Source organism: Triplophysa rosa, linkage group LG14, assembly GCF_024868665.1.
Source record: "Triplophysa rosa linkage group LG14, Trosa_1v2, whole genome shotgun sequence".
In the NCBI taxonomy this organism is placed as follows: Eukaryota; Metazoa; Chordata; class Actinopteri; order Cypriniformes; family Nemacheilidae; genus Triplophysa; species Triplophysa rosa.
Genome location: NC_079903.1, coordinates 12782305 through 12804583, shown reverse-complemented (window position 1 = coordinate 12804583; position 22279 = coordinate 12782305). Strand labels below are relative to the sequence as shown.

Genomic DNA, 22279 nt, shown 5'->3' with positions numbered 1-22279 from the left:
CATGATTATGCACAAAACTGCACTGTTGCAAATTGTTGTATAAGTGATTAAATAACAATAAAGGTGTTTTTTAGCTGAAATAATCAGATCTGCAGAGTTAACTGCTATTGGCTTTGTTTATCAGCAGCCGGGACCACAAACAAACAAACAGCACCTTTGTTTGCAAAGCAAAAGAGATTGCGGAATGCAAGACCTGGAAGGTTCAATCTTTGTGGCTTTTTTTCTGTGATATTACGAGAAAAGCAAAGTCATTGTGTGAAAGCCAAGTAGGTAAGAATTCAATTGATACAACTGAGCCAAATAGCAGGCAGTTCACAAAATGGACTTTACACCCAACGTAAGTGTTTGTAGCCTGTATCTCATGTTAATGAGCATTACGACAGTGATACTGTATGTGATTCACTTAAATAGTTTTCATTTTTGATGGGTGTGGCATATTAAATCACCGGTATAGCTGATTAAATGCCTTTAATTTGCCGTAAACATATTTCAGTAGTATTGACCTCCTCTGACTTGGAATTGCGTCAATTCTGGCCTTGAAATGACATCACTAGGGATACTCTGAATCGATGTTGTTGGAACACAAGCCAATTAGCAAAATACCTTCAGGTTCCTGTTACTTATCAAACTGACCCTCCACGTGGTATGTGTTGACACAGAAGACCGGGACAACCTCTGATAAGGGATCGCTTTAAATATGGAACTTGAGAAGATATTCTCCCATTTTCTCTGCACCAGGTAAGGGCTGAATTTTCCCCTTGTTTCATTAGATGAATAGACTAATTGATGTGTAAGATGTAATTTGTAACATATTGCATAATAGCATATTAAATAAATCTTTGATAGACAATAATATCAGAGTAAAAAAATATAAGAAAATTGTAATTTCTGCATATAATTTTTAAATATCTGTTTGTGACGTTTCTATTTTTAGAGAGCAAGAATAACCGTCATCATTAGAAATGATGTATCTTCACATTGTAATATTGGCTTTGACCTTTGCTTCTACAACAGGTTTGTTGTTTTTATTGTTTTATTACTACTGCATTCTGTGGTAAAATATTAGAAATAATCATCTATAAACAACATATTGGACCAATCTTCTACCATGTATTCATCTGGGCTTTGAAATCTTTTCTTATATAATAAAATGCAGTAATTACAGATAAAGTAACTTCTCAAAACAATATTTTACATTTTTTATTTGATTTACTTATTTTGTGTTCACATCTCTGCACCTAAAGAGTGCATATTAATACATCAGAGGTATATATTGGTACTAAATGTATACTGTACATATCTGTACCTAAACAATACATATTAAGAGCTTTTACTGTCCCAGAGACAGCTTGGGTATATTTTTAGAAATTTTTGATGATTTTTCTGATATTGTTCCGAGTCAGATAATGTACAAATAGCCAATCTTTTATTCTTTAAGAAACATTTCTGGTTAATACAAAGCCCCTCTGAATGCATTATGCTTTACATACGATATTCTTTTCATGAGATTTTGCTCATTTCTTGCAACCTTCTTGCATTTCAGCACTTCCACTTAATCACGATAGCAGCCAAGAAGCATCATGGAGTTTACAGAAAGACAACCAAGCCACTGACAAGAAAGATTTCGCCAAAGATCCAAAGTGAGTTCACATCATTTTCAATAGTACAGATTGATTAAAGCAACAAAGAAATGGCAAACTGTATGAACATTGATATGGTTGTTTTTCAGCAGTGGAATGTGGAAGAACCATGTGGTAAGCAGTGACCTTTACTCCCAAGATTCCTCCAGCCCCATGGCTGCTGAGCTCAGGTATAAGCTGAGCATGGAGTCCGAAAGATTACGAGCCCGTCTGAAGCAGGAGCTCGCCGAGCTGAGACAGAGGCTTTCTCCTTACCCCAGCCACCCGAAACACACCTTGGCCAACGTCAGAGAGTTCCTAGCTCCATTCACAAAGCAGCTCCAGACTGCCCTCCAGTCAAACACCCAAGAACTCTGTGATAAACTCAATCTGAACCTCCAGGACCTAAACCCAGATGAAGCTGCACTCTACCAGGAGGTCGTGCAGAGGATCACCCTTGCACTGGATGAAAGCCACCAGAAAAGGACAGCAGCCTTTGAGAACTTTAAGACGAAGGCCTTTGAAGCTGTGGAGGAGCAAGGAGACAGCAGTGGAAAGGAACTCTGGGAGGAAGTGACGGCCAGACTGGGACAGGAAGTGTGTACCTTCAGTTTGGAGATACAAGGCAAGATGGCCGCGTTGAAGATAGCTCTGGTTGGCCACCTTGCCTCGGCACAGCCTCCAAGAGATGTGATGACTTCAAAAGTGGACCAGTTCTGTCAGAATTCATTTGCTCATAATCAGCAGTTCATTTCTAATTTAGACCAACATATAATCACTCTACAAGAAAATGTGAGTAATGGTGAGTCATCGGCTTTTCATCAGACAAACATAGAATCCATACAGGAGGATTTCTCAACTAGACTTTCTGCACTGTTACAGGACATCATACACACCCTAAATTAAACTCTCCCGTTCATTCAGAAATACAACTGTAATGTAAATAGCATGTTATGCAATGTTTGTATGTACACTGTGAACTGTAACTTATGTAGAGCACTATCTTTGTTTGTACAGTTTTCAAGGAAATCTTGTGTAAAAGGATGTAAATGACATGAAGGGAAATCAATTGCTTAATGAGGTGAAAGAGAAAATGGAGAATCTTTTATTTACTGCATGTTTATTGAGAATGTTTTGTGTTATATGTTTTTCATATATATATATATATATATATAATAAAGATTTATTTGTACATAGTAAAAATGAATATACTCTATGTTGTCCATTGATCATTGCCTGAACCATACTAATAAAAAACAATTTCTAGAGATGCACCGATATATCGGCCAATAATCGGTAAAAAAGAAATTCACACCATCGGCCAATATATTCAGTCAATTAAAAGAGGACAGGAAAATGCCATGAATTTTTGCTCTTTATATAGAAAACATTTAGAAACATCACAAGTTTGATGTTCAATATTAATAGTCATTATATGGATTAATAACATTCAGAAAGTTAAGTAATATTCATTTAATCTTCAGAATTGTTATCGGCAGATATCACTCACTGAATAATCGATGTTGGTGGAGACATTTAGTATCTGTGCATCATTTAATAATTTCTAAGTATGCTAAACAGTCATCTAAACTAACATCACATTACATTACAGGAAAGCAGCAAGTCATTGGTTAATATACAAGCAATGTGCATGATAAAGGGAGAAAAATGAAATGAACAGATTGAGGCATATAAAGTTATCAAAGCATTACATTACAATTGTTAAAAACAGCTCTGACCATGAGGTTTTGCATTTACGTAAATGCATTATGTCTTACAGCTTTCTACAGAGCGCACAGCTGCAAAATGTTTACTGGACTTCCAATGCTGTCTAAATAGATTACATGCTAAATATGCATTATGCAAAGTGGCCCTTTCATAGTTTGTGCAGATGCTGTGATCAGATGCCTTATCTGATATATCAAATTAAACTTCATTCAGCACAAAACAGATGGCGGGTTGATGGATCTCTTAGTGGAAAGCCTGAGGCAGACTACCAGCCCAGTAAAACTTCTTCAGCACAAACCATCCAGCCATAACCAGCACCACAGCACCACCGGTGGCAAACATGACCCCCAGAATGACTCCAGCCATGTTTACATTGTTCCTGTTCAATGGCTCACTGCCTCCTGATTCTCAAGAGAAAACAAACATTTACCGTCAACGCTTGTTGTCACTGCTGCAAAGTTTATGGGTTTTTTAATACATTAGCAGAAAGGATGGTTGCTTTGGATTTTTATACGAATTAGGTCTGAAATTAAAGTGCAATATTTGTATTGAAAAATAAAGTTTAGAAAATAATCACGTACCATAGGGAGATGGAGAGGGAAGGTTATTCTCTGCAGGATCAAACAGATACATAGTATAGTTAAGCATAGCAAATAAAACTGCTTTCATTAAGAATTTTAAAAATGAACAGTGTGAATAAAAAAATAGTTCACACAAAAAAAATGTCATTTATTTACTCTCATGCTGTTCCAGGCAGTGTTTTTCTTTACCATAAAGCACAAAAATATTTCAATAAAGAAGGTGATGATTTTTAAAGGAATAGTTTACCCAAATAATTGTCCCCATTGACTTTTCATAGTAGGAATTAAAATTACTATGGTCAAGTCAATAGGAACCATTCTGTTCCAACTGTTCCTTTAAGGTCATTTAAAAAATTCAAAAAATATCATCCTTGTTATGTTCAATTTAAAATGGATGCCTATGGAAAATCTACTCATTGACATCTCTTTTAACATATTCAGAAGAATTCAAACAAGAAAAAATACATGGTTGGAACAATAATGCTTAAATACAATTTTAATTTGTGAGTGAACTATTTCATTAACTATGATGAGATTTTATGCTGGCTTTAGGCTACACTCTTAAAGGTGCTTCAAATGGTTCTTCGATGCCATAGAAGAACCTTTAACATCTTAAGAACCTTTCTGTTTCACTAACGTTCTTTGTGGCAAAAAAAGTAATTTAGATTATAAAAAAGAAAGAGATTGTTCTTTAAAGAACCTTTGACTGAATGGTTCTTTGTGGAACCAAAAATGGTTCTTCTATAGCATCGCTGTGAAGAACCTTTTAAGCACCTTTATTTTAAAGAGTGCAGAAGAAACTTTTGGTTCCGTAAAGAACATTTAACATCTGAGGAACCTTCTGTTTCACAAAAGGTTCTTTGTGCTGAAAAACGGTTCTTTAGATTATAAAAACGTAAGAAAGAGATGGTTCTTTAAAGAACCTTTGACTGAATGGTTCTTTTTGAAACCAAAAAATGGTTCTTCTCTGGCATTGCTGTGAAGAACCTTTTAAGCACCTTTATTTTTAAGAGTGTATGTGTGTATCTGCAGACTCACGGGCTTCAGTGTACAGAGGACCCACAGACACTGTGGCAGAATCTTTTGCTTGCGATCCAAAAGGTTCTGGTGCCCTTCGCCTTCGAGTTCTATTAGTGATGCAAGACTGCACAAAAATGAGATGTTAACTGGCTGATCATTAGTGTTAATGATTCTGTTCTATTCTACAGGCTTACTTACATCAAGTAGCTCTTGGCACTTATTTGGTTCACAAAGCCGAAGTATACAGTGCAGATATATAGTGGACTTTTCTTGATCACGGTGTTCCACAAAACGAAACGCTTCAAAGGAAAATCTGGAGTACTTGGAACGGCCATTATAAAGGACATTTGTCCGGTTCTCTATACCACAACTGAGATGACACAACAGGGATACAGTGATACAGTCATACACAAAATCAATAGCAGATTTAAGAGTTTTGTAGTTAATATTCAGTTTATATCAGAACAGTTGTTAATGGTGGTGCAGTATACTGTACAGTAGGTATAACTCACCCGGTGAAAAAGTTATGCCGTCTGGTGTTGGTTTGATTATAAGGTGAAGGGGTTGCAAAGCAGTGGTCCAGCAGAAGATGAAAACTGAAGATAGAAAACAGTAAATAGAACTTAGTTCCATTATAAAGCACTTCATGCTAATAATTCACTACATAAAATAATATAATTTTTCAATATTCTTACTTTCCAGTGAGATTGTTAGCTTTAACTTCAACATAGACTTTAGTGCGCAGTTCTAGCCCTGATGGTGGAACCACTAGTGGGTAGGTAAAATCTGTGCTCTGCCAAAGAAATAGACATAGTAGAAATATATCTTTAAAGTCACCATGAAACGGAAGCTGCGATTGACTACATTTCCGTGTTGTGACGTATATCCAAATGAAACGGCTTCTGAAATTAGAAAAAATGTAGGCTTTATTTTGCCCTTCCCTTTTTGATTGGTTTGTTGTAAGTTGGGCCTGGAGGGGAGGGCTAAAAATGCCTGGCCATTGGACAGTCAGTATAGTCCTACCTCTTTTTTATTACTGACGTCACGTGGTGAAGAGTTGTTGTAGAGAGGGGGAGAGGAGCTTAATGTTCTTGATTAAAGATTACAATTGCAAATGAATAAAAAAATAATGGTGTGCACGGATAAATCATTTATAATAATCACTGCAACACTGTGTAAAACACTTAGAATCTTCCTGTTTGATTTCATGGTGAATTTAAAAAAAGATATTTTGCATTTTGAATTAAAGATACCCAAAAAAAACTCACATTGTAGACACTCATACTGAGAGTGTCAATGAAAGTTCCATTGTTGTCACTTGTGGCCACTGAAACCGAAGACCTGGAGGAGGAATTCAAGTGAAATCGAATCTATCGAGTCATACTGCTACAGGTTAAGTATGCAGAGTGTCAGAGTGATTTCTGGATACTCACGCTACAATCTGAGTATTGTTGATGAGATATTCCAGCGGGTACCGACAGGAGAAATGGTAGTAAAGATCTGTGGAGTAACTAATGAAGCCTTCTCCAGAGCTGGGAGTATCAATGAAGCCAGTGATAATGACGGACTGAATGCTGGAGAACATGCTGAATGGCCCGGTACGGCTGGGTACCTCGTCCACAATCTAATGACAGACGAGGAAAAATGAAGGAATGGTTTTTGTAATTTTTTGCTCTTTGTTGCTTTTAAAACAAGCATTTTTTTACTGCTATTACCATAGTAGGAAAAATTACAATGGTAGTCCAAAGTGCGGCAGAACTGTTTGCTTTCCAACATTCTTAAAAATATCTTTTTTTTTCAGAACAAAGAAATTTACAAAGTAATTTTTCCTACTATGGTAGTCAATGGTGGCCAAGAACTGTTTGGTTACAAGCATTCTTCCAAATATCTTTCTCTGTGTGCATCGAAACTTATATTATTGTATTAACTAAATTTATACTGTAAATGATGACAGAATTTTCATTTTTGGATGAACTGTTGTGTTAAAAATTGGATTCAACATTTACGACATTAGTAAATAGTCATTCTTTTAAACATAAATCTTTCAAATCTTTTCAAAATTTTCCAGCGACTGGTAACATCTACATTTTTCAATTGGCTCAAATTAAATTTTCATAAATGTGTCACTTGTTATTTCAACAAAACTTTAAATAAGCCCTTTAAAAAAAATGATGCAACATGTCAATAGAAAACTGAGTTGGACTAAAAATATTTTAGATAGTAGAATTACCCATTTTAGTTTAGCCTTTATCTTTTCAAACTCTTATACATTAAAACAAAAATAGAACTTTTTATTCACACCTGCAGAGATTGTCTACATGGATTCTCCTGACTGTGGTTGATAGGCAGCTGGTAGCGAATGACAGGTGGGTTCACGATGGTGTCAATGGTGCCCATGCACTGGCTGTTATTGCGTTCACCATTCAAGGCCAGTCCATTGGGATCGAAGCCTGACCATTCAGCAGTGCACAGGTTCACCTCCAGTAAAATCATATTGGTGCCACAGTGTACCATCAGGTCACCATTATCTATGAGAAAAGAGTGGTGTTAGTGCTTAGCAAGTAGCAGAGAATAAAGAGCTGGAGGGTCTCACCTGGAACTCTGTTGTACTGTGCTGAGCAGTTATAAGTGTGAACTGACTGCAGGAAAACAGCCAGCGCACAGAGGCAGAGACACAGCATCATGCTATAGAGAAGAGAAAGTGTAAAAGTTGAGGAGATCAGATCCATCAGTAATAAACATGCATGTGAAACTAAATAGTAAGATGAAATTAAACGCAGTAGCTATATCATACCTGTTTAACTCCTGGAGTCGGAATGGACAGAATATACTGTAATACAGGTGGCTGGATGCTTCTTATATAACATTAGACCCTCACGAGTGATTGAATAGGTTTGGGAGTGTCTCATCCCTCCTACCAGGTGAATCCTCTGTTTACTCTGTGCACGGATTACTTTGAGTGACAGGTCGACAATGGCAGTCCTGCAATACTCTGATGTTTGTACAATTAATCTATCTGGACCATTTTTCTCAAAGCTTTGGAAATTATACTGTATAGAAGTCTATTGTGTTTAGGTCATTAAAACTATAAAATGTTCATCATCATCTTAGAACATTATTAATGCAAGAAATGTGATAATATGCCACAAGGTATGAAACATGGGATGCCAAAAATAACCTTTGTTTGCCTGGCATCATCTATTGTGTTGTGAGAACAGCTATCTTAAGACACCCCTGCTACAGGCTAAAGGGTTCGTTTTGACTGAGTGGTAGTATTATCTGACAAAGAACGCTGAATAAAGCATGCAGACCTGTTTATGCCAAAAAGCCCCTCGGTCAGAGAACATATTTCACATAATATGAGAAGGTGTAATACCATCGTGATTTTCTAGCATTCTCATCTCCTGGATAAAACAACTTGAGTACATGTGCGTCCCTTATTCTTTTATTATCTGATTTCACTTATAGGGCCACAAACACAAACATTGACAGGTTTAATACTGTGTGATTTTTAACCCTTATGCGGTCTTCGTTTGGGGTGTGCACTCCTGGTCTTTGGGGTCTCTAGAGAATTTTGTAACAAAATAATTGTTTTTTTTTAACAAATGTAATTTTACTCTGTTTATTAATGTTTTTAATCCACATTTGTGTAGTTTTTTGATGATTAATGATATGTTCAAAATTTATATACTGTAAATAAAAAAATATTTTTAAATAGGTTTTTATACAAAAATAGATTTTTTGATAAAATTCACTTTATAAAAGACCCAGATTTCTAACTTTAATTCATGGGGATAAAATTGATCATTTGACATGGTTTATTGTACGATTTTTCCCATCTTTTTGAAAATTCCGTTTTAAAAGTAAAAAATTTTCACTTTTACCAGTAGAGTGCAGAGCTCCACTATTTGCTACATGTGCTATTAGACAACTTAGATTTTCAGTTGGATTCATATTATGGATTGGATTCATATTATTCATACATATTATGAAATCACAACAAAAAAATGACTTTTTGTTTAGCATTTTTTGTACTGAAAAAAACTGTTTTTCAATAATGTTACATTATGATACAATCAAACCTGAACAAGATGTTACAAAGAGAAAATTTGCAGTCTTTAGAGTTTCATTTATCTTCATCTGTTTTTCATATAATTCTACAAAGTTAATCTAAACATCAGTTACTAACTGTAAGAGAACTGTGTGTCTGTGCTAAATTGTTATTTTGCATTGTGGATGTTTTTTGGATTGTTGGAAGTGTGCCACTTTATTTTTGTCTATGTGTGATCTGCGTTGTTAATGATTTTGTGGATGAATTTTGTCCATTTTCTAAGTGCCATGGGTTTGACTTTAAAATCAAGATATTACACATAAAATCAAGATATCATTCCAATTTTTTTATTTGTAAATCTAGAAAGTATTGACCACTTTGCAAAGTGTCATGCCATTTATACAGAGATGACCTTTTTATTTTTATTTTAGCAAACGTCATTTGCGGGTCAAAAAGACTCCGAGAAGACCGCGTAAGGGTTAAAGACAGACTGAAAAGTTGTGAAAAGTTGTTTAATATTAGTTCAGGATTCAATCTAGTAGTAAAATGTGGAAAATGAAAACATTAAAAGTTATAAAACTTCTTTAATTTGCATGAGCTTTATACTTATACTTGTAACCACAAACAGCTAAAAACAATGCTTTATGTCCCCGCTGTCAACTTCTTAGCTGGAAAAGGGTTCTTTAGACAAAGGATACAAAAAATGTTCATTTTAGAATTGTTCTTTACACAGCGAGTAACTGAACAAAATTATTCAAAACTCTTTCATTATTTAACCCCTTCGGGCATTGAAGGATGTTGAGCATCACAAATGCAGTGATGTCCTTTATAGTGGACACAGGGTCTGAATGGGTTAAGGCCTGTCCAATAACATTCCCTGACATTAAAAGGTTCTACTTTTAAATATGTTTTATCTCATAGTAAGAGTTTTAACTTGGAAGGGTGATAATGATGACATAACCGCATACTATAGGAACAAAATATTCTGAGCAATGTAATCCTAGTACAACACTGCCATCTGCTGGTAAATATAAAAAATCTGACATAGTGACAACTTCGGTTCCTATAGTTTCACCATTTTTCTAAGGAGCAGTGATGAGGATTGTCTCGAACCTACACCGTAAAACGTTGCTGTAATTTCGCAGCAGGTTTGCCAGTACCTTACTGTAGATTTAATGTACAATTTTGTTTTAAGCATAAATTTACCTAGTGTATATATTTTCTTTCATAAAACAGGACTAAATATCTTGGGTCACTTTTCTTTTTATGTAAATGTATCGTAATTTAAGTATTTTTACAGAAAACAAGAGAAAAATGCTTAGGAAGAATGTCATTTTTTGCAGTCTTGCTGTGCTAATGCCAGTCTCTTCTTGCTCATTTTGAATCTCAAAAGTCAAAGTGTTTTCATTTTTATTAAAGTAATTGAAAACAGTACTAATTGGAAAGTATAATAAGTAATTAAATCTATAGTAAGTTACTGGCAAACCTGCAAAAACTACAGCAAAGTTTTACGGTGTATATTACAATCCTTGATACTGTATAGCCATTTGACGTTATGACTTAAGACAAAGTTATTTTCTCACAGCTTGTTTAAGAAAATTGAGGTCATTGAGAATAGTTGCAGATCTGGTGACTTTTCAAAAACATCTTACAGCGCAAGCCATTCTGTGCATTAGGAGTGCTCACTATCTGACAGCTACAGTAACTGCTTTCCTGCGTTCAGATTACAGAAAATTCATTGCATTCAAAAAGATCAACTTTAATTTCCATTCTATATGCATGCATGTGCAATAAATATGCATGCTGCAGAACCCACACAAGGTGATTCAAGCCTACTAACAGTTTACCAACATACTTATGACTTGTATGTTACTCTGGACAGATTATATGAAATGAACACAGACTCAAAATCCATAAACGGAGAAATTGAAATTTCTCAATAATGGCTTGTACTGCAATGTAATTAGTATCAAGATTATTTATTGCTATTTATAACATGTAAGTTAACAAAAGATAGCAAAATCCAGCAATATGGCAGCTCTTATAAAGTACAGAAAAAAATCTGTTATCTTTATTGTTTCACGGGCAATAATAGTAATATCTTATAAACTATGACACAAAAACATTTGAATCTTAAAAAATCTTCAAATGTATTTAATAATTTACATTAGCAAAAAACACTTGCTTACACTGTAAAAGTAATGTTTACTTATTTTTTTGTGTAAATGTGTGCAACATTTTTAGTGAATTTTACTTTAAAAAAACTGTATGGAAAATTTTGATTAAAAAATTAAGAAAATTTTACTTAAAAACTGTAAAAAATGTAACAAAAAATATATAAGTCAATCCTATAGTTGTTTTTTAAATTGTAATGCAATGAATCATCTTGCATCAGAAATGCAATGAATAATGTGAATCATGTCTGCCTACCACCAAGCTACCACCAAACTCTAAACAATTGAATATAATTATGTAAGTATAAAAATACATACCTTGCATTTTATTACATTAGGGGGCGGTTTCCCGGACAGGGATTATTTTAAACCAGGACTAGGCCTTAGTTAAATTAGGATATTTAAATTGTTTTTAAAAACATACTTTACAAAAAAACATTACTGGTGTGCATTTTGAGACAAAACGGTCACACTGAAGTGCAGGTTGTTTTCGATCAAGACACCTCTAACATTTAAGTTAGTCTGGGACTAGGCATAAACCCTGTCTGGGAAACCGTCCCTAACATTACTAAAAAAATAAATAGAAGCCTTGTAGCAAAAAATAAGTTGTTTATTACTAAGATATAGGATGAGACGACTAATGCACGATTTCAATAAAAAGTCAGTTCAGAAGTTAGAAGTTCACAGAAGAATTGGCTTGTGCCACTTATAAAAGAACATGGCACACACTCCATTCAGTACCGAGGAGCAAAATGTCATGGGCAAGCTGCCAGAGATCAGCACAAAAAAACGACACATGCAACACCATTGGCCTGATGGCCTCATCCTTATTTCTCCAGAACCTCATGACATCTGCAGAAGCTGTTCATAGTATCTGACAAAGATTTCATGCCATATACAGTACGATTACACAGTATCACAGGTTTGCTGCTTCTAGCTTTACCATAATCCAACCCATTTGATAATAGGGCCCTGTTATGACAGCAACCGGCACTAAAGGATTTGAGTCTTCAGTTTCTAAGCTTAAACCCCGTGTAATGAATTTATTTTCTTTGTCAGCTCAAGGAGAAAATGTCTGGAAATGAAAAGGGACAAAAAAACAAACCACAGAAATGAAAAGGAAACAGGCTGTTGAAAAAACGCGTGCTTCCTTTCCTGATTGGCTTCCTATTTCAGGGGATAGTGTGTGTGTGTGACTGTGAGCTAACAGGGTCAACAGCAGTGACCGAGCTTTGACTGACTCACAAAGACCCTCATAAAAGTTTCTTCGGTTAGCTGGTGAGCCAAACAAAACTGGTGTCTTTGACTTAAACGGATAGTTCACCCAAAAATGAAATGAAAAAAAAGTAAATGAATCATTTACTCGCCCTCAGGTTGTTTCAAATCTGTATAATATTCTGAATATAGGCCTAAAGGAAGATATTTGGAAGAATGTCAGTAACCAAACAGATCTCATCCCCCATTGACTTCCTTAAAATTTTCCTATTGCAGTAAATGGGGGATGAGATCTGTTTGGTTATACTGACATTCTTTATTATACTGACATGTTCATAACAAATGTATTACTCAACCCGAGGGTGAGTAAATGATGACAGAATTTTCATTTTGGGTGAACCTTTCCTTTAAATGTCTCCCAAACAACACATTAAATGCATTGTTAAAACTACATGAATGATGTACATCAATGTAAAGTTTAAAAGATGTGCAGAATACCAACATATTAAAAAAATATGAAAATATGTTATGAAACTGACTAAAAGGTAATAACAAAGATGCAAAATATTTGAAGAAACATAATTAGCCTGTTACAAAAATGTCAAAACAATACTAATTAGCCTGTGAAAGCCGTAAAAACAAAAAGCTGACATATTTATTGTTGTTTATTTTGTGTTTTGAAAATCTGCTCTGATAAATAAATATTTATGTATATATATATATGGCCTACAGTATATATAATATTTATATTATTGTTTGTTTATATTATTATATATGTTAATCATTAATCACCAATCGTTAATCATAAGTCAAATGTAAGATATTTTGACATTTTTTGAAAACATTTTTAATATAAATAGAACAGCTGACAGGTGTTAGGCTATATTGAAAATAAATACAATAAAATAAACGAATTAACTGTAATAAAGCTAATGGGTTAAAATCACAGTATGAGTGAGTGAAAAAACCGAAGCAGACAGAGGCCGTTTGCTAGCAGGCACATCCAGTCGACTTTCTTGAGTCATCTGAAACTTTTCAGTAAAAAAAAACGCTGGCCACGTTTCTTTCGTCTGACAGTGTCGGACGTTTTTCCAGGACCAAGAAACAGTTTTGCGATTATCTGGACGCGTCGCGGCAATCGCATGCCCTTTAAAACTATGTGGAGATGGATTTCATGAAACTGATCGGAACTGTTTTAGCAGTTTGTTTTCATCCCAGCTGCGCATCGAAGGCGTTTGGTGGTGAGTGTCTACGGGTGTATCGTGTAAAATGTCCGCTCATGCGCGGCGATATTGACACGATCGTTACGTTAGAGGTCTTATGGCTCTTGTGTGCTTTGATATAAAACTGATCGTGAAACTATGGAGTCGTTCGGTAACACGGCGACAGTCGGCAGATAATAACGGTATGACTTGGGTTGAGAAGCTTTGTTACTTGCAGAAGCTAATAAAATTAAGTAAAAAACTGTATCGTGGTGAAATTTGGTGGACTTTATTAAGTTTACTTACTTTTTATTTACAGTTTTGCGTTTTTCTATTTTTGACTTGTTTTTTTTTCCCGTTCATGGGTTGCGTTCATTTGGGTCACAGCAAGCTGTTTGTTTGTCAGGGTGGATATATGATGGCTGTCGCACATACACATGACTTTACTTGAGACGATTTTCCGCCTGACAGATGTGGAAGTTCTCCTGGTTTCCTCTTCTTATTTCTCTCTTTGATCATGCGCCAACTTTCCTATAAATGTTCCTGCAATATTTCCTTGATACTTCTTACACTAACATTGGTGTTTTTGTGAACCGATTGCAGGCCAGAGGATATGCCGGAGAGGGACAGAGAAGCCCTGCTATAAAATCACTGGTTTCCAGGACATCAGGCTGAGAGTGAACTTTGAGACAGCCAGACAGAAGTGCAGGGAGGATGATGGAGAGCTGCTCAGCATTGAGACTGAAAACGAGCAGCGTTTGGTGGAGAGGTTTGTTCAGGAGCTCCGGGCATCTGATGGAGACTTCTGGATAGGGCTACGAAGAGACCAGAAAAACTCTGCTGCAGACTGTCCATCAAAATATTACTGGCTGGATAACAGTCAGGCCACATTCAGGTAGGAGATTTGCATAATAAACTGTTGGAAAAAATTCTCCATCAGACTGAAGATGTGCATTATGTAGGCAAATTAACAGGTTGTATTCAGATCAGATTTGGTTACAGAAATAGACAATTTTTATAAATAAGATTAGGTAGAGTTCTTTAAAGGGGTCATATGGCGCGAATACGTGTTTCTTTCAATCTGTGTCTTTGGTGTGTTATAAGTTCCCTATGCATGTATTAGACACGTAAAATTGCAAAAATTTAATTGTCGGGACAAAAGATGCATTCTATCTAAAAGCGAATGCTCACCCAAAACTGCCTGAAACGCCTTGTGTAACCACACCCCCACAAATCTACGTCAGTTCGTGGTATGATTTGACTAAGACCGCCCAAATGTATACACAAGTAAGTTGAGCGTACCTGTCAGTACAATTGCTTTGGAAACGGATGTTCCAAATATGGTAAGAGGCGTTACATTTACGTCACACGCTTGCGGTATTCGACCAATCACTACGCACTGGTTAACTGGCCAATCATAGCACACCTCGCTTTTCAGAGCGATGAGCTTTGTAAAAAATCTGCAGGTTTCAGAGAGGCGGGGCAAAGAGGAGATACAAACATGCACGGTATGTGGAAAATACAGCATTTTGAACCTTAAATCGTGTATACACATTGCATTATGTCTAAAACAAACGATAATATTCATTTTAGCTGTGTCATATGACCCCTTTAAGGAAAGACATTAGATGTTATCATTTTGTACAAAGTATCTCAATATTCTAGTAACCTGGAGCATGTTTTTAAGTAAGTATTAATTTCAAAATGGTCCTTTTTGAGGGACACTGTTTATGCTCGAAAATTTGTAAAATAATATCCCACCCCTTGGCTGTAAAATTGTGTTTATTAAAAATGAACATGCATGACGAAGTTATCAAAATAGAATCCTGTAATGCAAGGCTCAGCTATGTTGTCTTAAGATAGCATGGAGAATCTCCAGTGAGGCAGTTGTGTGTACTTTGTATTTCAGGAACTGGCTGGTGATGGAGCCCTCGTGTGGCCGTGAACAATGTGTGGCGTTATTCTACCGTGCCTCCACCTCTGCTGGCCAGAAGGAGGGCACCCTGTTCAAGTGGACTGACTATAATTGCAATTCCAAGAATAATTTTATCTGCAAGTACTCAGAGGGTAAGACTTTGCTGTTGCTGTTTAATAGGCAGCAGATATGAAACAAGCATATTTTAGTTTAAACAAGGAAAAGGTTATGTACAGTAAGTATATACTGTACAATTTTGACCTTGTCTTTATGTGTTTAGAGAAGCATCTTGTCCCCACTTCAGCAGATAATGTGACAGCACACACAGGTAAACAAATCCATTTGTGCTTTATGGGATTTTCGCTGGTTTTTGAAATGAAATAACAAAGCACTCCATAAAATGAGAAGACTTTAGAAGTTTTTACAAGACATGGTAGCTGAGCTGTATTCAGAGATGTGCGTAAAATAACTAAGAATATAAAAAAACACATAATAGACTACATTGCTTTTCACTTTTCTCCCTTGGGTCCACTTTTAATTTAATAGGTTTCACCGAAACCAAATATTAAATTAGTTTTATATATGGCCACTTTCACCTCTTGTCTGACCCTTAAAATTGAATGGGTTATTTTTTGCCTGTCCCGTTTTTAAGTCTTCTGGGTTAACGGCCTCACTTGCATGCAATATAAGCAAGAGTAGCTTTTTTTGGAAATATTGGAGAGAGAGTTCACCAAAAAAAGAGAAAATTTTGTCATTATTTACGCACTCTCTTGTCATTTCAAACCTGAATGACTTTCTTTTTTTCTGCAGAACACAAAGGAAGATATTTTGAAGAATGTTGGTAACCAAACAACAGCGGTAACCATTCACTTTTTGTGTTGAATGGGCACAAAACCAATGCAAGTCAATGGGTACCACTGTTGTTCAGTTACCAACATTCTTCAAAATATCTTCTTTTGTGTTCTGCAGAAAAATAGAAAGTCATTCAGGTTTGAAATAAAAAGAAGGTGAGTAAATGATGACAGATTTTTTGGGGTTAACTATCCATTTAAGGCCAAGCAAAACATTGCTGATTCATTATCATTAACAATGTGATGCTTGTTTTTAGGTCTTGATGATCTCGCATTAATACCAAAGCACCCGCCCAGTACAAAGGACAATGATAAGATAAACACAGAACTCTCTGAGTCATCAGGTAATTATGTCATGAACTGTCAATATCAATACACAAATACACTATGATCTTTTTTATGCACATTCTTGCCTTATGCATAACATACTGTTGATTCATTGCTTATAGATGTTAACGCCTGTTTCAATAGTTCTGTCCTTTCTCAGTTTCACTTTCAGATGACACGGTTAATATTTACTACATCCTCCTGGCTACTATACCTGTGATGCTGCTGTTAATATTGGCAGTGTCAGGAGTGTTCTGTTTTCGAGTCATGACCAGGAGGTGCGTAATGCAATGATTGTTTGTTTGTTTGTTTGTTTGTTTTATTCAGTCTTAACGCCATTCCAGCATCTCAGGCTATATTCATGGTGAGAACCAGTCAATCCAGACACAAGTCTGTTCTATACACAAGTCGATCCCGTAATGCAATGCAATGCAATAACTTTTAACATCTAGTTTCATTATCTCCATCTGTCACCCAGTATGTGCTACATAATATGTCTAATAACTCTGTCTTTGCAGGAGAAAAGAACAGAATATAATATATGCCGTTCCAGGGCAGTGGGTGCGCACGGTACCACCGAAAGGTCAAAACGAACATGAACGCACCAATAAATTCCCGCAGCCCGCAGCTCATCTGGAGTACATGTGTTCGGAACTTAATAGACCGTTTATCGTTACTTCCACAAACGGTCAGTTTGAGGATTACGAGAATGTTCCAAGCAGTACCACACAGTGTGGTTTTGTCACAAATGACATTTATGAGACCTGCCGGAGCCCCTCGGCAGTAGAGGCCGGATGGGTGGACAACGACATCTATGGATACTAAAACACTATATGGTATATGTTGACTAGAAGTCTGACCTCTCTCTCTCTAGTGTGGCTGGATCTCCTTCCATTTTTGATCTCATCTCCAGCCTGCTGTATATGCCTGCTTTGATGTGCACTGTGTGAAGAACTGGGATGCCTGCAGTCTTTCAGGGGTCAGCCAGGGGTGTACTTTGATTCCCGCAACTGTGGGACTATACAAAGAAGCATAAAGGTATCATCACGTTGTGGGAACTTCCTCTGTGGAAGCTGGTATCCTGGAACGTGACCTTTCATTGGTAAATTCACAAAGCAGTGCAATGACCTCTCAGCTCATCACAACAACTAGAGTCCCTTTGTCTCTTATGCCCACTGTTGCTCCCTTGTGTTTAACCTTAAGTTAAGGTTATAAACTTGCTTATTCACATGGGCTGGGCAGAAACAAAACAGTGAAGAATGGTTATTGCTATCCTCGTAAAATCCTGTTGATGTTTTCAGTTAAAATATGTAACTTTTGGGAGAAAAATAATGAATCGTATTAACATAATGATTTGAATGTACATAACATTAGTTATTGCAACATATTTAGAAACAACTGTATAGTATAATGCAATGCAAGTCGCTTTGGCTAAAAGCATCTGCCAAATGCATAAATGTAAATGCAACATATTAAATATGTACTTTGCTTTGGGGTGTTACTATAAGCAACTGTGAGCAATTCTGTAAATGTTTGTAAATGCTGTTAAGTATGTTAATGACTTTCTTGTACATACAAGCTGCAATGGCCTTGCTGCAGATGGATGTGTTTTATTCCATTTTTAATATACATTTTGAATCAATTTAATCCTAATATTTTTGTTTATATGATAAATAAATATTTTATATATGCAAACTGGGAATCTTAAAATTATAGATAGTTGCTCCTGGCCATCCAGGTTCATCCATGTCTTCAGTTCACTTCAAGTTTCGATGAGTAAAGCTCAGTCCGTTTCCATTTTGTTCCCTTACATTAATGACACCGGTCCTCGATTTATTACCAAGATTTTGAGCTGTAAGTGTTGGCTTAAGTGTTCCTTGGAAGTTCATCGTTTCTTGACGTCATTTCCTGACCGTTTTGCAACAAAGGAAAGTATTTATGAGCTCTTAAGAACTGCAGCGTGTTGCCAGGAGATGTCGCCACATGACAGGCAACGTATGGCTTTGCCTGTCACACAAGGTCATTTCCTTTGTAAATAAAAACCAGGCACAGTCGCACTAAAGTCATCTATATTTAAATTTAAACAATTTTGTAAACGCAATAATTCGTGCACGTATGGCCGTAGAATTCACAGTCTTACACAAATTCTCGAATGCAAAACATTTTAAATAGAATACAAATACAATAATTGTTCAATCCATCTACATTAATGCAACATAAGTGCGTTGCATTATGGCAAGTCGTGGTATCACGAGATTAATGTTTGTTATTAAAAAATCTGGTTTAAAATTGAGCAAATATGTGGCACACCTGCTTTGGGTTTTGCAGGGTTGGGTTGCACAGTGAACAATGTCAGAGACCGAAACTTGAATACATAAAACAGAAATTATAATAATGTACAGTACGACATGATCAAATACAAAAGGCGATACACATAATTATCGGGCACATAATCCGCTGATACAGGTGTTTACAGCCTTCAAAAGAAGGGCACGTCGTCCTCGCTCTCATTCCTCGACTGAAGTACGCGCAAGACTTTATCAAAGTTGCTGAAGGAGGTGCATAATCTGGCAGGGGTTCATTTCTAGGCACAACGCAGCCAGCTATCAACTGCAGGCGGTCGAGCAAACAGACCGACGCTCTTTGAGAATAGCAATACTGCCGGTTGACGTAAGAGGTGGGTCTCGTCGCCTTGGAAACGAATTGGCACCGGTGTGTGGAGCGGCTTCAAAGCCCCGCCCCCCGTACAAATACCCCCATAGGCTCTGACGTCAATGCACGTCAACCAGAGAACATGATGCCTCCTGCAAGTCAACTCGTGTACTCTAGCAAACAGAGCTGAAATATTATAGCTCTATTGTATCGGAGGAGGGTGGCGTGACACATCGCCGCACTCCCGAGCGCTCGCTTTCTCCTGGCAAGACTGGAGCGGACCATCACCGAGCAAACTGGCCGCCAGAGTGGGATTTCTACTTGGTCTATTTTTGATAGACACATTTTAGCCTCTGCCGACCTCGTTATCTCGAGGCTAAAGTGGCAGGTCTTTATCTTCTTTGCAAACCATTAGTGTTTCACAAAAAGCATGGTCATGGCTGACTGTCACCAAAAGCCAGTGCTCCGGGGTCCGGTTAGGGTGGGCTTCTACGATATCGAGCGGACTCTCGGAAAGGGAAATTTCGCTGTTGTGAAACTGGCGAGACATCGCATAACCAAGACAGAGGTGAGTTGAGAATACCAGCTGCGATACACTGTATTTAAACCCGAACGCGTGCACGAACAACTATTTCGGGAACTATTGCAACAAAGTTACAGTCTAGCAGAAACGGAGTAGTCAGTTGTCATAGTCGTTTGTTTGTGTTTACTTCAGTTGTTTGGGACCGTAAGAACTTGCTGTTACGCTTAGGTCATAACAACCTGCTTGACTCAATTATGGGTTTATTTAGATCCAGATATCTGACTGCAACCTTTTTGCAACATTGCATGCCAAGCATTTAATCAGCAGCCAAACGCCTCAATGGAAATATGCAGAGCCAACTTCAATTTGTGTTGAAAAAAGAAAGAGAAATGTTCTGGACAATAGCAAGAAGTCACGCTGGTTGTCAGTGCCCTTTTCGTGTGGGTCATGCCGTTTGTGCAATGGTTGCATAAGCAGCAGTGGTGATTTTGTGATAATGGATGTTGTTTCATCAAAAAACTTGATCTCAAGGTTGTCTTTCATTCCTTGCAAAGACTGACCATTACAAGCTCAACAGTATGTGACTATAAACATCTTTCTTTACGGTAAGGATTTAAGATGTTTGAAATGCTGCTGTCAAAGGCTGCAGATGTGAAATTGAGCATTTTAGGAACTTGTCAGAGAATTAAGATGTTTAATAAGATTATGTTGCACAGGGTTGGTGCATCTCCTCAGCAGTTGCTTCGAGCAAGCTTTATTTCTGTAGGGACGTCAGTGCCTATTTTCTCAGCGCTTCCCATAAGTCTCTTGTGTGTTTCTGATTTCCCTGTACATCCTCTGAGCTCTCTTCACAATACACACTCATTATACCGTAAATCTCCTTGTTGTGCTGCTCAGATATTTTCTGCACTCCTCGTGCTTTTTGTGGTTCACTGGCCATATTGACATATGACAGCTTTACATGTGTGTTACAAAAGCTAAGCATTCGATTTGATGTTTCGGCAGGTTTGGTGATGATTAGCTTTTGGAGTTTTTTATCATACAAGCATTTCTGGGGTTGAACAACAGGAAGGACGCTAAAGCACAATTGTCATAAAACTTAAAAACGTAAACGTTTTATCACTGCAGCGATAAAGGTCAATTCTTTTACTTTGGAATCTGTTCTGTTTTTTCTGCTACTGTGCATTTGTTTTCATGAACGTAATAATTTTATAATCTAATTGAATTTTATAGTTTGAGCATTTATAAATTTGTAAATTACTTCAGTTCCTCTCCTTTTTGTCTGGCGTATGATGAAAAGCCTGTGGAAAGTTGATGAGATCATTTGGATCATTAGCTTAATTCAATAGTTAAGACGTCAATCAGACGCTCAGGTGTCTTGTTATTTTTGCTCACCTGTAATCCACCTTTGATCTGCGCTGAGGCTGGTGAAGACTGGATAGACTTGCACTGCGAATAGAGACCAGACTAATCATATTAAACCGAGTGTTTATTGAAGAGAAGCTTGAGGCGGTAGGCTTCGTGCCAATGAAAGTTTGTCTCTGTGCCTTTGATTCAACAGGTGGCTATAAAGATCATCGACAAGACTCAGCTGGATGCTGTAAACCTGGAGAAGATCTATCGTGAAGTACAGATCATGAAAATGCTGGACCATCCGCACATCATTAAATTGTACCAGGTAATGCACTTGCTGAATGTGGCTTACAAAATACGCAACACTTTAAATTAACTTTATCTTGAAAAAATATCTACAGGGTTTCAAATGTAAAATCCCTAAAATAACCCTAAAACTTTCAAATAGACACATTTAAATGGCCAAGCTGGAAACGGGCCTGTTTTTAGCAGGAGATCATTCACACTCTAGTTGAAGATGAGATAACTCCCCCATGGTGTGACTTCACTCCAGCATTATGTAAGACTTTAGGTCACTTTGGTTTTTGGGAATGTGAATAGCGCTTCGTTCTTTCTTATACAACACAGCGGCAGAAGTCCAACCCTTGCCGTGTAATCGTAGTGTATCATTATTTCCAAGAGTTACTCCATTCAAACGGCATGGGTCAATTAGTCATTTCCTTTCAGGCCCCATAAACAGAGGGCTGCTCTGCAGGCCCCTGTTGTGTCATCTCTAACCCCCGGTTTCGCTCTGCCCCATCTGCCACAGCTCAGGGCCCTAATGCCAGGCAGCTGCTCCATGCGTTCACGCCCGCATACGCGTAACGTTGCAGCAAATGGTCTATATTTACCGTGGTGTTCTGCATCAATTCACACGTCATGCATTTGCTTCATTACGAAGGAATGTTGCCTCCTCCTCATACTGAATCACATTTGCGCTGTTGTAAATCCTAGTGAGCTACGTTTAAAGGCAGCATTTTATAGACGTTTCATCAGACGTAAGCGGCTGGCCCAAAATTAACTTCTGGT

At 37.0% G+C, this 22279-nt stretch overlaps 4 protein-coding genes across 6 annotated transcripts in view; 3 read left to right on the top strand and 1 right to left on the bottom strand.

Annotated features, from left to right (window-relative positions):
* Nucleotides 1-937: 937 nt before the first annotated feature.
* zgc:162608 (uncharacterized protein LOC100037332 homolog) lies at nucleotides 938-2525 on the top strand. Its single transcript, XM_057350392.1, has 3 exons — nucleotides 938-1014; nucleotides 1544-1640; nucleotides 1733-2525. Exons 1-3 carry the CDS (start codon nucleotides 963-965, stop codon nucleotides 2523-2525), a joined length of 942 nt encoding a protein of 313 aa, XP_057206375.1. The 5' UTR covers nucleotides 938-962.
* Nucleotides 2526-2752: 227 nt separating this feature from the next.
* On the bottom strand, nucleotides 2753-7830 carry LOC130565041 (zona pellucida-like domain-containing protein 1). Of its 2 annotated transcripts, none has more exons than XM_057351571.1 (11): nucleotides 7743-7830; nucleotides 7542-7633; nucleotides 7250-7476; nucleotides 6382-6572; nucleotides 6217-6289; nucleotides 5644-5741; nucleotides 5461-5544; nucleotides 5147-5318; nucleotides 4967-5072; nucleotides 3929-3958; nucleotides 2753-3754 (listed from the first exon to the last, which is right to left on the bottom strand). In XM_057351571.1, the coding sequence occupies exons 2-11, from the start codon at nucleotides 7630-7632 to the stop codon at nucleotides 3591-3593; spliced, it is 1236 nt and encodes a 411-aa protein (XP_057207554.1). In that variant the 5' UTR covers nucleotide 7633; nucleotides 7743-7830; the 3' UTR covers nucleotides 2753-3590. The 2 variants fall into 2 exon arrangements, with proteins under 2 accessions (XP_057207554.1, XP_057207555.1); XM_057351572.1 differs by having other exon boundaries at nucleotides 2754-3748; nucleotides 7743-7829.
* Nucleotides 7831-13384: 5554 nt separating this feature from the next.
* Nucleotides 13385-18369, top strand: laynb (layilin b). Of its 2 annotated transcripts, none has more exons than XM_057351384.1 (7): nucleotides 13385-13629; nucleotides 14194-14485; nucleotides 15500-15657; nucleotides 15786-15833; nucleotides 16614-16700; nucleotides 16844-16961; nucleotides 17202-18369. In XM_057351384.1, the coding sequence occupies exons 1-7, from the start codon at nucleotides 13554-13556 to the stop codon at nucleotides 17506-17508; spliced, it is 1086 nt and encodes a 361-aa protein (XP_057207367.1). In that variant the 5' UTR covers nucleotides 13385-13553; the 3' UTR covers nucleotides 17509-18369. The 2 variants fall into 2 exon arrangements, with proteins under 2 accessions (XP_057207367.1, XP_057207366.1); XM_057351383.1 differs by lacking the exon at nucleotides 13385-13629 and adding an exon at nucleotides 13679-13793.
* A 1095-nt stretch (nucleotides 18370-19464) lies between these two features.
* sik2b (salt-inducible kinase 2b) overlaps nucleotides 19465-22279 on the top strand; it is a 39713-nt gene continuing 36898 nt past the window's right edge. Inside the window, exons 1-2 of the mRNA XM_057350968.1 lie at nucleotides 19465-19903; nucleotides 21420-21536. Coding sequence (XP_057206951.1) covers nucleotides 19766-19903; nucleotides 21420-21536 — 255 coding nt within the window. The 5' untranslated portion in view covers nucleotides 19465-19765. The remainder of the gene's footprint in view (nucleotides 19904-21419; nucleotides 21537-22279) is intronic.

Bases quoted from the DNA above. Each gene is read 5' to 3' on its own strand.
- laynb (XM_057351383.1), top strand. From the start codon at position 13,709: ATGGCTCTTGTGTGCTTTGATATAAAACTGATCGTGAAACTATGGAGT. The intron at 13,794-14,193 runs GTATGACTTGGG...AACCGATTGCAG, and splicing joins ACAGTCGGCAGATAATAACG to GCCAGAGGATATGCCGGAGA. The intron at 14,486-15,499 runs GTAGGAGATTTG...TTTGTATTTCAG, and splicing joins AACAGTCAGGCCACATTCAG to GAACTGGCTGGTGATGGAGC.
- LOC130565041 (XM_057351571.1), bottom strand. From the start codon at position 7,632: ATGATGCTGTGTCTCTGCCTCTGTGCGCTGGCTGTTTTCCTGCAGTCA. The intron at 6,290-6,381 runs GTGAGTATCCAG...TTCCTCCTCCAG, and splicing joins AACAATACTCAGATTGTAGC to GTCTTCGGTTTCAGTGGCCA. The intron at 5,742-6,216 runs GTGAGTTTTTTT...TTTCTTTGGCAG, and splicing joins TCAGTATGAGTGTCTACAAT to AGCACAGATTTTACCTACCC.
- zgc:162608 (XM_057350392.1), top strand. From the start codon at position 963: ATGATGTATCTTCACATTGTAATATTGGCTTTGACCTTTGCTTCTACA. The intron at 1,015-1,543 runs GTTTGTTGTTTT...CTTGCATTTCAG, and splicing joins GACCTTTGCTTCTACAACAG to CACTTCCACTTAATCACGAT. The intron at 1,641-1,732 runs GTGAGTTCACAT...GTTTTTCAGCAG, and splicing joins GATTTCGCCAAAGATCCAAA to TGGAATGTGGAAGAACCATG.